The following is a 13909-nucleotide window of genomic DNA, read 5'->3' as shown; positions in this document are numbered from 1 at the left end:
ATTTCATTTAAACAGTGGTTATGGGCAGTGCACGAAATGCTACAAATCACTGTTTCCAGGTGGGAATCACCTCAAAACATTCCATATTGGATTCATAACTTTGAATATAGAGGAGAATCTCATTACAAACCTGCTGTCAAAAATTACAAACTGCTGAAATTTTAAGATTTCAACTACAACATCTGCTTGGTTCTGATGGAAGCAACATCTGCTATCAATTGATACGGCTACAACCTGCTATCAAAAATTGCAAACTGCTTAAACATTAAGATTTCAACTACAACATCTCTGATGGAAGCCACAACGAATCCCGTAATTTTCAGTACCGTCTCTATGTAACAATGATACTAAGCTCTAATTCATAGGTGGGTATGCGAGTAGGGTTTAAAAAGAACGCTTTTAGAATTGAAGGGTTTACAAATCCTTCAATTAAATAAAATAGTAACAGGACCTATAAATTGTGCATGGACTTAAAATAGTGATATTCTGATATTCTATTACAAATCTAATAGGACTCTAACATGTCGGTGTTAATTTAACTCCAATTTGAACTCTTAAATCCAAGACTATAGTTGTTAGTAGTATTTCACAGTCGATTAAAATAGTTTAACAATAAATCACTTCCAACAGATAATGATAAGATAAACATAATTATCTATCCACATAAATAAAATTAATCAACTAAAATTCTACTAATTAATTAGAATGCATATTATATTATGTCCGAGAAGGAAAAGAAGATGAAACATACAAAATCTCTATATATACCCCCGTCTGTCAACATGTCATGTACATTGTTACTCTGATACATTCTCTGCTTTCTAAATACCTCACGTCCCAAACTTTGTTTTTTTTTTCAGTCTTAATATATATTAAGAAGAACTCTTTCTCAACCTATAATTAGACGCTCAATATGGCTGGCGGTGGTGCTCTAAGCTCTTGCAACGGAAAAGCTTATCCAAGAAAGCTCACTACACGTGTTGTGGTAGCATATATCGTTGCAGCTATGGGCGGCATTTAGGGATATCAGGTATATAAAGTATTGCTTTTGTAATATTTATACTTTTTGTGCATGCTTGTAATGTCTTTTTTCTACCACTACTTATGCTAATACTTTTCACTCTTTAGGTGGGGTGAACTCGATGGATTCGTTCTTGGGGCAGTTCTTTCCATCTGTATATTGAAAACAAGAGGCTGATGATTCCACCAATCAGTAATGTAAATTTGATAGTCAGATACTGACCATGTTCACGTCGTCATTGTACCTAGCAGCTCTGGTTTCCTCACTTTTGGCTTCGTGGGTCCCACGGAGGCTAGGTCGAAGGCTGTCTATGCTTGCTGGCGGTTTGTTGTTCTGTGGTGGTGCTCTCATTAATGGCCTTGCTAAAAATATTGCCATGCTTATTGTCGGCAGGATTTTGCTTGGTTTTGGTATCGGATTTGGAAATCAGGTAATCATATGTGCTTTTACGTTTGCAAGTTTGGTTTTTGAATAATTCTATGTGTTCGTTTAGTTTCTAGGGAAAATTGTTGAGATAATGCCATGATTTTAATTGCATTGGGTACACGAATGTGGCCCGTATAATCAAATTATGTTCGTAGTTCCCTGTTTTTGTATCGGTGTACTCTTGGAATTGTTGTTTTTTTTTATTCGCTTCCCCCTCCCCCGGCCCTCCCCCAAAATCTTTGGAAACAAGTTGAATATAGAGATGAACACTAGATGATACTGTAACTGGCCAAAATCATATTTTTGAAATCTAGTGTGTAAGGTATCATGTAAATGTGCACATATTTATCATTCTATAAAGTCTTAGCAGATCAATCTAGGAAACAAATTAAAGCATGTTGACAGCATAGTTCATCAACAAAATTGATACAAACAGCATGATTTTGTTGGAAAAAAACTTAGAGAAAAAAGAAGACACCTACATTTTTTTTGCAGAGAACTTGTACTGCTATATTTCTTGTTTTTTTTTCTTCTTTCTTTTTCTTCTAAAACTCAAGGTAAACTAGCCATTATATAGGCTTTACAAACATATTAAAACTAACTATTACTAAAACTAACCACTACTAATTAATGGGTAAATTACATGTCCATAATTTACTCCATAACTCCACTACCCCACTACTAAACAATTCTAAAATAATATTTTTCTCTAATAATTAATCTATTGCTAAATATCTAATAATAAAATAAACAAATAATTAATAACTAAATTTAAGATTATGGGGGTGAATGTTGGAATAATCTTAAATTTAGTTATTAATTATTTGTTTATTTAATTATTAGATATTTAGCAATAGATTAATTATTAGAGAAAAATATTATTTTAGAATTGTTTAGTAGTGGGGTAGTGGAGTTATGGAGTAAATTATGGACATGTAATTTACCCATTAATTAGTAGTGGTTAGTTTTAGTAATAGTTAGTTTTAATATGTTTGTAAAGCCTATATAATGGCTAGTTTACCTTGAGTTTTAGAAGAAAAAGAAAGAAGAAAAAAAAACAAGAAATATAGCAGTACAAGTTCTCTGCAAAAAAAATGTAGGTGTCTTCTTTTTTCTCTAAGTTTTTTTCCAACAGATTTGTGTTGTGGATTACCCTAACGACATGTTTACAATTTTCTAATTCTTAGATAATAAACTAGAAATTCCTTTGTTATATTATAGATTAAGGTGTCAAAAGCTAACTTCTAATTAAAAACGGTGCTTCAACTTGTGTTTTTTTTTTTGCTTAGATTAAAATATAACAAACAAGGAGTTGACATTGTTATGATTTTTATGGCAGTTCAAAAGCACAATTGTACTTCATGACACCTAGTGAATGAAATCTGTGTCTCAGTAATGATTTCTGCAAGATATTTTTTCACACGGAACGCATATGCATCTTTTACTTAACATTCTATCTATTATACCAAGATTGAATGATATCTTAGGAGTTATTAATGAATAAATTGAGATTAACATTATTGTTATTATGTTGTTTTGTAAGGCCTTTCATCATCTTCCTGGGCGAACTCCTGGGCTAAGCGTTTTATCATGCTTTTAATGCAGGTGTTCCAGAAAGGCTATCCAATTGCAGCTGACGCCTCTCAAGCCATCCTTACCTTATTGTAGAATGGCAGGCTTAAACAATTAGAAATTGATTGGTTCGCCCCCACTTCTGATTGTTTACCCACCCAGAGTATTGAAAAAACTGAGAGTTTGACTTGACACAGTTTCTGGGGCCTTTATTTGCTATCAGTGGGCACTTCCAGCTAGGGCTGTTCACGAACCGAGCTGTTCGTGAACAAGCTCGAGCTCGGCTCGTTAAGAGCTCGTTCGGCTCGGCTCGTTAACGAACTCGAGCTCGAGCTCGAACAGAAAAATATGTTCGTTAAGCAAATCGAGCTCGAGCCGAGCTTTGGGTTGTTCGGCTCGAGCTCGGCTCGGCTCGAACTCGGCTCGGCTCGAGCTCGGCTCGGCTCGAACTCGTTCGTTAAAATTCAAAAAAAATCGAATATATCCTAAATATTTTTATATAGGTATGATTTTTTTTTTAAATCCGACTTCACTATATTTTTTTTATCTTCCAACGATCATTTTGCATACCATATGTGATATATTTTGACGTGATTTAGAAATTTTATATTTTAGTTTCTAATTTTAAAATGTAGCTTCATAATTATATTTTAGTTAAGATTTTTTTAAAAATATTTTTCATCGATCCAACCGTATGGATATCATAAAATATATATTTTAATGATATAACCAATGTTTCACATCAAAAACAATTTTATTTGATTTTTTATTTTATGGTCAAGCATTAGTTTGACTATTAACGCTAACTAGTATTTAATCCGGATTTGTTGTTTCGATTATTTTAAAAATACTTTATATCGATCCAACCGTATGGATGTCATAAAATATATATTTTACTGATATAACCAAAGTTTTAGATCAAAATAATTTTATTTGGTTTGCTATTTTAATAGTCAAACATTAGTTTGACTAGTCTTGGTAACTAATGTTTAGTCTTGTATTGGTGTCTCGATTTATTTAAAATTATTTCTAATTGATCCAACCGTATGGATGTCAAAATAAATATATTTTAATGATATAACCAAATTTTCAGATCAAAATAATTTTATTTGGTTTGTTATATTAACAGTCAAGTATTAGTTTGACTATTACCGTTAACTAGTGGTTAGTCCTGATTTGTTGTTTTGATTATTTTAAAAATATTTTATATTGATCCAACCGTATGGATGTCATAATACATACATTTTATTGATATAACCAAAGTTACAGATCAAAATAATTTTATTTGGTTTGCTATTTTAACAGTCAAAAATTAGTTTGACTAGTACTAGTAACTAGTGTTTAGTCCTGTATTAGTATCTCGACTTGTTTAAAATTATTTTTAATTGATCCAACCGTATGGATATCAAAATAAATATATTTTAATGATATAACCAAATTTTCAGACCAAAATAATTTTATTTGGTTTGTTATTTTAACAGTCAAGTAGTAGTTTAACTATTACCACTAACTAGTGTTTAGTCATTAATTGGTGTTTCGATTTTTTTAAAAATATTTTTCCTCGATCCAACCGTATGGATGTCAAGATATATATATATTTTAGTGATATAACCAAATTTTCAAAAAAAAATAAATTTATTTGATAAGTTATTTTCACAGTCAAACATCGGTTGACCATAATTTTTTCTGGCTCGGCTCGGCTCACCTCGGCTCGGCTCGGCTCGTTTATGTTCGCGAACAAGCTCGTGTTCGGCTCGTTAGTTAACGAGCTCGAGCTCGAACACTATTTTTGTTCGATAAGAAAGCTCGGCTCGGCTCGGTTCGTCAGAAAAAAAATTAAAGCTCGGCTCTGTTCGATCAAAACTCGACTCGGCTCGGTTCGTGAACAGCCCTACTTCCAGCCTTTGTTATTTGGTATTTGTTTAGCCTCAGTTATATGAACACTAGTTACACTACCATAAGGCATATAACTACTCACGGACCAAGATTCTTAATATTTCAATGCTATCATATGATAGTACTCAAGAGATTATTAGGCGGCTCCAAAAATCCCTTGGTGAATACTTGAATGCCCTGTGAATTGCACGCTTTCTCATCAATGCTGCTTATTAGAAAGTCTACCATAGCCAGTTCTGTGTATAGATTTGCATCGAGAATTCTGTAGATTAAATCGATGTAATTATTACTACGTTTGTTGTACAGATCATATCATATACTAATGTTGTTCTCTATCATGTATAATATTAGTTTCATCTCATGATGGTGGTTATGGCAGTGCACGAAATGCTACAAATCACTGTATCCATGTGTGGAAATCACCTCGAAATATTCCATATTGGATTCAAAACTTTGAATATGGCAAACTCAATTTTCTAAATTCATATAAAGGAAGAGATTCTCATTACAAACACTGTATCCTTACATATCATCAGAAATTGATATGGCTACAAACTGCTACAAAAAATTGCAAACTGTTGAAATATTAAGATTTCAACTACGTCTGCTCGGTTCTGATCCCCTAATTTTCAGTACCCTTTTTACGTAACAATGTTATTAAGCTCTAAATTGTAGAAATGCCAGAAGGACATATTTGTACATTCTATGCACCCAACATAAATAACAGGATCATTAACGTCTCTAACTTGAGATCTTGACAAACTTTAGTGTAGATCTCCCATATGGATCACACTCCCAAGTACAACCTCTATCTTTCTATGCATCAAATCACACAGCCAGTGCTTGTAGACAGGGGATCTAGGAAGAGGCACGGGGGAACACGTGCCCCCTAATTTAAAAAAAAAAAATTACCGCCGTGATTTCGGAAAATATTTGTGAGTGCCCCCCTAAAAATTTGAAAAATAAGGGTGCCCCACGAACCTTCAAAATTTAATTTATGTTGCAGCAATTTATTAAAATTAGAAAGCCCTAAAAGGTAATTTACACATATAATTATATTAAGAATATGAGTTAGATATAATATAAAAGCAAATTGTTATTTTATCAATTTAACTCATACGGTGGTCTTTTATGTGTTCTCTCTTCTATACTTGTACTTACTGCTTCTCTTTCTTTTACCTAACAATCGAAAGCAAGCAAATTTCTCATAAATCATATATGTGTGATTGAAGCCTACAAACTAATATCCATATATCTATAGACTATAATACTAATAGATATCAAGCCTCAGCTACTAATCAATCGGTGATGGGTTTCTTTGCTACATTTTCTTCATTCTCTGGCTAATTCATTCTCCAGCTTGCAGTTGCAGCAGCAGTTGAAAGGAAAGGGGGGAAAACTCCGTGATTTTAAAATTAAGGTATGTTAATTTCATTTGCCTCATTCTCTGTATATTTTTTTCTTAATCTAACTTTGTAAGCCTTTGATTATTATCTAGAATTGATAGTTGATACTTAAAATGGCTACCTTATATGTGTTAAACAATAAATCAATTACGCTTCAATTTTATAAAAAACTCCGAACGTCTCCTCCGTCATCTCCAACACCTCCCCAGCCAATAATAAATGATCCCCCAATTGTTGATGTTCCTGAATCTTCCCCACCAAATATAAACCCAGAAATTGAAGTAGATGAACTTGAAGCTGATCCGGGATTGCGAGAAAATGTTAATATTGTTGCTCCTAATGAGAAAGAAAGAGACAGAACTCGAAGGGCATTCTTCCTAAAAGGACCTTTTCAACCAAAAAATCATGTCTTTCTGTTAACACCATTTTGAAAGAAAAATAGGAGATTCAATCTTTCATGGTTTAATGAATATCCTACCTGGTTGGAATATAGCATTAAAAAGGATGCTGCTTTTTGTCTATGTTGTTATTTGTTTAAAGATAAGTGTGGTACAGGAAGTAATGACTCATTTGTTGGCGAGGGTTTTAAGAATTGGAAGAAACCGGATAGATTTCAGAAACATATAGGAGATCACAGTAGTATTCATAATCAATGTCAAAGAGCTTGTGAAATGTTGATGAATCCTAAACGACACATTGATGTAGTTCTTTCTCAGCAATCCGAGCAAGTGAAAAATGATTATCGTATACAATTAACTGCTGCAATTGATTGCCGGTACTTGACTGAAGTGTTGAATGCTGAAGCCTGCAAGTGCATTTAATCTCTCATCTTTGTATTTTATATTTGAGAAAGACTTTATGTCCTTAATAGCTTTGTTGATGGTTCAATACTTAGTAAGAAACTACTACATTTTAAGAGATTAGTTTGGTGAAAATAATTTGGTGCCCCCCCTAAAATTAGATCCTAGATCCGCCCCTGCTTGTAGAATATCTTTAAACTCAAATTCACGTGTTTCTTTGTTGAACCTCTCGATCAACTTGTATCTCTTATCATTCAGGTAAAAGGACTGAGTTGTCTCCAATAGCCACTTTGCCTCTGTGTCCGTAAGCTTACTTGCAAATACAACATCCCCGCGTATAAGAATTAAGTCCTTGGTCTCTGCAAATTCAGTGTAACAGGAAACTGTGAAGTTAGGAGTCGCTTGGGTTTAAGAAACCCAAATGGCTGCAAGATCCATAGGCGATTGATGCTCTGCCCTCCCAATGTCAATAATTGATTCCAACGACTTTGTTTTAAGTGGTGTAAATCCAGTGGCAAAACTTAAATTCCTAAATGAACCTAGTATACCCCACTTCACAAAATCATTGAAATTCTGACGATCTTTAGGCCGAGAAGAAGAAGTGAAACATTTTTTCGTATGAAATGAAGAACATAAACATGTAAACTACAATAAGACTTCAAAGCAAATGACTTCTTTATTACTCCTGAAAAGCATTACATATATAAAAGAACTACAACCACCTATAACTAGAAATAAGGAAACCACTACTACAACTGCAGCTAGAATAAAGGAAACAAACTTGACTAAATCAACTATTGTCCACTAGCCAATAATGCTAAAGACTAGGACTCTTATTTGACTAAACTTAACATTCCCTCCCTTGAACTAGACTGCATTGGCAGCTAGTTAACTTCTGAAAGATCACACACTCCAAGCTTCTTCCTCAACTCTCGAAATATCTCCAACTTCAGCGGTTTAGTAAGGATGTCTGCCAACTGATTTCTCGTTCCACAAAACTGAAGCTGCACAACTCCATCATTCACGAGCTCCCTTAGGAAATGATAGCGTACATCAATGTGCTTGCTCTTGCCATGCATCATTGGATTCTTGGATAACTTGATTGTTGAGCTATTGTCACAAAAAATCAGAGTGCTTTCACTGCCTTTGTAGCCTATCTTCTTTAGCACCCTTTGCATCCAAATAGCTTGACAACTACTCCCTGCAACTGCTACAAACTCAGCTTCTGTAGTGCTTAAAGTTACTATAGGTTGCTTTCGAGACGACCAAGCCACTGCAGCCCCACTCAATATAAACACATAACCTGACATGCTTCTTCTATCCTCAATCGAACCAGCATAGTCACTGTCAGTGAAGCCAATCAAGACATGGTTTCCTCCCTTTTTGTACAAAATACCAAACCTGGTTATTCCTTGCAAGTAACGTAGAATTCGTTTTGCAGAATCATAGTGAATTGCTGTGGGTCTTGACATGTACCTGCTAAGTAAACTAACTGCATACATTATATCTGGCCTTGTTGCAGTTAAATACATTAAACTTCCAATCAACTGCTTGTAAAATGGACCTTCCATCTCTACACCAGTTTCATCTTTAGAGATCTTAATCCCTGGTACCATTGGATTTTCATCAGATTTACAATGCTCCATTCCAAACCTCCTTAACACCTCCATTACATACTTTGTTTGACTGATAAATATGCCACCATTAAACTGAACTACCTCTGTGCCAAGAAAAAACCTCATCTTACCTAAGTCAGACATATCAAATTCTCTCATCATAGACTCTTTAAACTCACGCATCATTATCTCATCATCTTCTATAAATATTAGATCATCAACATACAAACTAATAATCAAGAATTTACCTTGTTCGACTTTGGTAAACAACATTTGTTCACTATCCTCCTTCTTGAAGCCTTCCCTTTTAAATTATGCCTCAATCCTACTGAACCACGCTCGCGGTGCCTGCTTGAGCCCGTACAAAGCTTTGTTAAGCTTATACACCTTCTGCTCCTCATTCTTTCTTTCATAACCCCTTGGCTACTCCACATACACATTCTCAGCTATTTTGCCATGAGGAAATGCTGATTTTACGTCAAGCTGAAACACACACCAACCCCTTTGTGCAGCAAGAGCTAGAATCATTCGAACTGTATCCATATGAGCTACAGAAGCATAAACCTCTTTATAGTCAGCTCCATATTCCTGAGCATACCACTTAGCAACCAAACGAGCCTTGTATTTTTGTACTTCTCCATGCTCATTTAACTTCATTTTATAAACCCATTTGACTCCTATCTTTTTTGCTCCCTTTGGCAGCTCCATGAGATCCCACATATTGTTCTTCTCAATTGATCTCATTTCCACATCCATGGCTTCCTTCCACTTCTTGTCAATCACTGCCTTATCAAATATAGTAGGATCCGAGTGTACAGTATTGACAGTATTAGCAAATAAGACTAAGTGAATCTCCTCCTCCTCCTCTGACAAGCCTTCCCCAGAGACATAATAATCCATCCATCCTGGTGCTCTTCTATTTCGAGGTGACATAGGTGGAGAGTTGTTCTCTACATTCTCTTCATTATTTCCACCCTCGAAATCTGCATTTTCTTCTTCAGTCTCATCACCTAAGTCAGCACTGGCTTCCTCCCTTTCGTCATTTGTTTCATCTCCCCATTCCAAGTCGAAAGTATTGTCTTCTTCAGTGTTTTGTTCCCAAGCCCATTGTTTATCTTCTTCAAAGACAACATCCCGACTAATGATAATCTTGTTAGAAATTGGATCAAATAATCGGTATGCCTTTGTTGGCTCACTAACACCAATAAGGACACAACGACTACTTTTATCTTCAAGCTTTGTGCGTCTAACATCAGGTATATGAGCATGTGCTACGCAACCAAATACTCTTAAGTGTCCAACTGATGGCTTCTCCCCACACCAAGCTTCCTCTGGCGTTGTTTCTTTCAATGTTGTTGTTGGACATCGATTAAGTATGTAGACTGCCCAGTTTACTGCCTCTGCCTAAAATTTCCTTGGAACATTCTTCTCAAGCAACAAAATCCTTACCATATTCATTATGGTTCTGTTCTTTTGCTCCGCAACACCGTTCTGCTGTGGGGTATAAGCAGCAGTTAATTGTCACTTGATCCCATGCTTCTCACAAAATTCTCTGAACTCTCTAGATGTGAATTCACCCCCGCGATCTGTCCTTAAACATTTGATAGACTGTGCCGTTTCTTTTTCAACAAGGGCCTTGTATAGCTTAAAGATATTGAATGCATATGATTTATGACTGAGAAAGTAAAGCCACGCCTTTCTACTATAATCATCAATGAAACAAAGAAAGTACATCTTTTTGCCTTCTGAAATTGGAGAAATCGGACCACAAATGTCAGCATGAACCAGTGCTAGTTTTTCTGATGCCCTCCATGTGCTTTTCTTTGGAATTACATCTCTATGTTGCTTTCCTTTCAAACAATCAGTGCACACAACTCCAACAGTTGAGAAGCACGACAAATCATTTACTATCTCCTTGTTTAGCAGCGTTTTCAATCCTTGATAGCTAAGGTGACTGAACCTTTTGTGCCAGAGATAAGCCATGTCTTCAGTGACTACTTGAAGACATTCCTCTTCTTTGTGATCTTAGTTGCTTGGCTTGGCTTTTGATATCAACACCAACATTCAATTTTCTGTCATGTTGGTTTGAAATTCCAGGCCCTTAGTGTCGTGATAAATGCGACACTCATTCTTCTTCATTAGCACAGCCAAGCCTCTTTCTTGCAGTTGTCCAACACTAAGGAGATTATTCTTCAATCCAGGCACATAGTATACATTTCATACAACGTAGTTGATCCCCTTGATAGTTAAACAAACACTGCCCTTTCCGACCACCTCCATGCTCGCAGAGTTTCCCAACCTGACCACCTTGCTATTTCCCTTCGTTACATCACAGAAAAGAGATAAATCACCACACATGTGGTTGCTACACCCAGAGTCAATGTACCACACCACATCTTTATCATCTTCAGCCTTCTCAATATATGCCATCAGCACCATCTCCTCAGATTCTTCCACACCTGCATAGTTTGCTTGACACTCGTACTGAAAATGCCCAAGCTTATGACATTTATAGCACTCAATGGTTGCCTTACTCCATGGTTGACGACCCCTGCCTCTGCCTTATCCTCTACCTCCTCGAAGACCAATTCTTCGTTGTCCTCTTCCACCATAGTGATCCTCATGAGTCACCTTCAAGGCCTGCTCTTCTTCTCCACCTGCTTTGAACTTCTGCTCATGAACCAACAGAGAACTCTGTAAGGCATCCACAGATAGTTGATCTATATCCTTGGCTTCCTCAATGGAACAAACAATATAGTTCCATTTATCAGTAAGAGTTTTCAAAATCTTCTCAACGATCTTGACATCAGCATGTCTTCTCCATAATTCCTCATATCATTGGCAATCGTCATTACTCTTCCAAAGTAATCAGTGATTGATTATCCTTGCTTCATTGCCAAAACTTCAAAATCTTGACGTAAACGATTGAGTTGAGCTCTCTTCACTCGAGCATTGCCTTGACACTTAACCTTCATGGAATCCCAGAGCTGTTTAGATATCTCCTTCTGAGTGATTGTCTTGAGAATTGACTTGTCAATTGATTGAAACAAGTAATTCTTGGCTTTCAAATCCTTCAGTTTCATCTCCTCTGGGCTTGTTATTTCAGCTGGTGTCAATTTATCTCGACTATCTTGCTCATTGTAACCCTTTTCAACAGCAACCCAGTACTCCTTAAAACGAAGGAGATTCTTCATGATCATGCTCCAATGATCGTAGTCACGGGTCAAACTTCGGAATAGAGGCTGCTGCAAAATTTGCTTCTGAACCCATCTTTCGTGCTCCCTCAAGTGTTTCGTACTGTTCTTCGGATCTCTCAAGTCCCACATCTGATACCAAATATAAACTACAATAAGACTTCAAAGCAAATGACTTCTTTATTACTCCTGAAAAGCATTACATATATAGAAGAACTACAACCACCTATAACTAGAAATAAGGAAACCACTACTATAACTGCAGCTAGAATAAAGGAAACAAACTTGACTAAATCAACTATTGTCCACTAGCCAATAATGCTAAAGACTAGGACTCTTATTTGACTAAACTTAACAAAACATCTGCTATGAAAATTCCCCACCAAGGATGATGCAATCCATGGGACTTTGTTTACAAACCGATGAATAATGTATAACTGCATCATTCAACTAAAATCATAACACTCAACCGAAATGCAACTACCTATGACAAAGTCAGAATATAGGCTACTGAATTTCTGATAATCCGTAACGAGGCAAATGTTCGAGTTGAAGCTCTTTTGAACTCTACTAGTCGAAAATCAACGTTATCATTTCACTGCAAGCCTCAAGAAATTAAACATGTAGCTCATTTCTTATTCTTATTCAGGGTATAAGACAAATTTCTCATAGGAATATTCTCAGCTTTGCCCCATAAATGGAACTAATTTTCAAACACCTGCAATGCACTATAATCTATGACCTCATAGATGAAGAATTTTTTATTTTACATCCACAACCACAACACAACATTTGATACAATTGTTAAAATCATTAATAACATATCTTGAACATGGCTTTTAAACATATTTCTTAATTACCTATATACCTCTTTTTTACTAAACTACTTAGACACTCTTTTTTCCCTGAACTACTTATATATCGTCTTGATCATATTAACATATAAAAATATTTTTCATTCAAATTAAACTTACCATATCATAAACAAATAGAAAAACTAGATAGAAAAAACAATTATAATATAATAAATTTGAAAAATAAATACATTTCTAGAAATATGATATATCACATTTTAACTCTACGTCATTTTTTTCTTGACATGTAGCTATAACTCAAAATGTATAAAACTTATTTAATCATAAACTTGCAGATAATCGTACCCGAGATTTGAGTTAAATAAAAAAAGTTAAAAAATGTTATATAAGTTTGCAGCTAAAGAGAATTAAACTTGAGGTTGGGACGAAGTCAAAACCTTTGGCCTAAATGCAGCCAACTTGGATAATCCAAAAGTCTACCGCATATCCCAAAAAAAATCATGATTTGTTGGCAGACTTTGTACAATACTTTGCTTTATTAAAATGAACAGAAATCCCATTTTTTTCAATGTGGGACTGAGGTGTTACAAAAGAAATAAAACTAATTAATACAACTTGTTAAATCATGTAATTGCACGGATTCGAACTTGTAAAACCAAAATAAGTTAAACCAAATTTGGTCCCAAACATCATTAAAAGTGGAATTTGTTTTTTAACAAAAAAATATATTATGTTACTATATTATATTACTATATATAAGATCGTGGAGACTAAATAAATGTTTTATTCAATTGAAACATACCTAGGACCGTAAATCTAATTGTACAGTTAACAATTAGTAACCTTTAAATAAATCAAGATAGGTACAGTAGATTGATTTGGAAAGTTCATGTATCTATAAATCATATTTAATCATGTAATTAGAGATAATCGAACCGGAGATCATGTACTTGTAAATTATAGAATTTGATATTTAGGTGAAATAAAAAAATATAAATGATAACAGATCGGATCTGGTATGACAAAATCCAAATCCAAACCCGAAATTTTTATCCAAACCCGACCAGAACCCGAAAAATACCCAAAAATGAATACCCGAACCCGATCTATCGGATTTCGAATCGGATTCGGGTAAACCCGAAACCCGATTTTTTGTGGATTGG

The 13909-nt window shown here is 35.0% G+C and overlaps 3 protein-coding genes across 3 annotated transcripts; 2 read left to right on the top strand and 1 right to left on the bottom strand.

Annotated features, from left to right (window-relative positions):
• The first annotated feature begins 879 nt into the window (after window positions 1–879).
• LOC141664042 (sugar transport protein 1-like) lies at window positions 880–3222 on the top strand. The gene is made up of 3 exons (XM_074469904.1): window positions 880–1030; window positions 1129–1451; window positions 3053–3222. The coding sequence occupies exons 2-3, from the start codon at window positions 1245–1247 to the stop codon at window positions 3113–3115; spliced, it is 270 nt and encodes an 89-aa protein (XP_074326005.1). The 5' UTR covers window positions 880–1030; window positions 1129–1244; the 3' UTR covers window positions 3116–3222.
• A 3212-nt stretch (window positions 3223–6434) lies between these two features.
• Window positions 6435–7142, top strand: LOC141664980 (uncharacterized). The gene is made up of 2 exons (XM_074470939.1): window positions 6435–6736; window positions 6815–7142. Exons 1-2 carry the CDS (start codon window positions 6435–6437, stop codon window positions 7140–7142), a joined length of 630 nt encoding a protein of 209 aa, XP_074327040.1.
• A 3812-nt stretch (window positions 7143–10954) lies between these two features.
• Window positions 10955–12063, bottom strand: LOC141664979 (uncharacterized). Its single transcript, XM_074470938.1, has 3 exons — window positions 11635–12063; window positions 11311–11473; window positions 10955–11196 (listed from the first exon to the last, which is right to left on the bottom strand). The coding sequence occupies exons 1-3, from the start codon at window positions 12061–12063 to the stop codon at window positions 10955–10957; spliced, it is 834 nt and encodes a 277-aa protein (XP_074327039.1).
• Window positions 12064–13909: the final 1846 nt, after the last annotated feature.

The sequence above is a fragment of the Apium graveolens genome, chromosome 6 (assembly GCF_009905375.1).
Source record: "Apium graveolens cultivar Ventura chromosome 6, ASM990537v1, whole genome shotgun sequence".
NCBI lineage: Eukaryota > Viridiplantae > Streptophyta > Magnoliopsida > Apiales > Apiaceae > Apium > Apium graveolens.
The sequence above is the reverse complement of the archived record's forward strand: the minus strand, read 5'-3'. Positions and strand labels throughout refer to the sequence as shown.

Coding starts and splice junctions, on each gene's coding strand:
- LOC141664042 (XM_074469904.1), top strand. CDS start 1,245: ATGTTCACGTCGTCATTGTACCTAGCAGCTCTGGTTTCCTCACTTTTG. Junction 1,452..3,052: donor GTATCGGATTTGGAAATCAG/GTAATCATATGT, acceptor CTTTTAATGCAG/GTGTTCCAGAAAGGCTATCC.
- LOC141664980 (XM_074470939.1), top strand. CDS start 6,435: ATGGCTACCTTATATGTGTTAAACAATAAATCAATTACGCTTCAATTT. Junction 6,737..6,814: donor CCAAAAAATCATGTCTTTCT/GTTAACACCATT, acceptor GTTGGAATATAG/CATTAAAAAGGATGCTGCTT.
- LOC141664979 (XM_074470938.1), bottom strand. CDS start 12,063: ATGTGGGACTTGAGAGATCCGAAGAACAGTACGAAACACTTGAGGGAG. Junction 11,474..11,634: donor GTCAAGATTTTGAAGTTTTG/GCAATGAAGCAA, acceptor TGTTCCATTGAG/GAAGCCAAGGATATAGATCA. Junction 11,197..11,310: donor AAGAATTGGTCTTCGAGGAG/GTAGAGGATAAG, acceptor CAAACTATGCAG/GTGTGGAAGAATCTGAGGAG.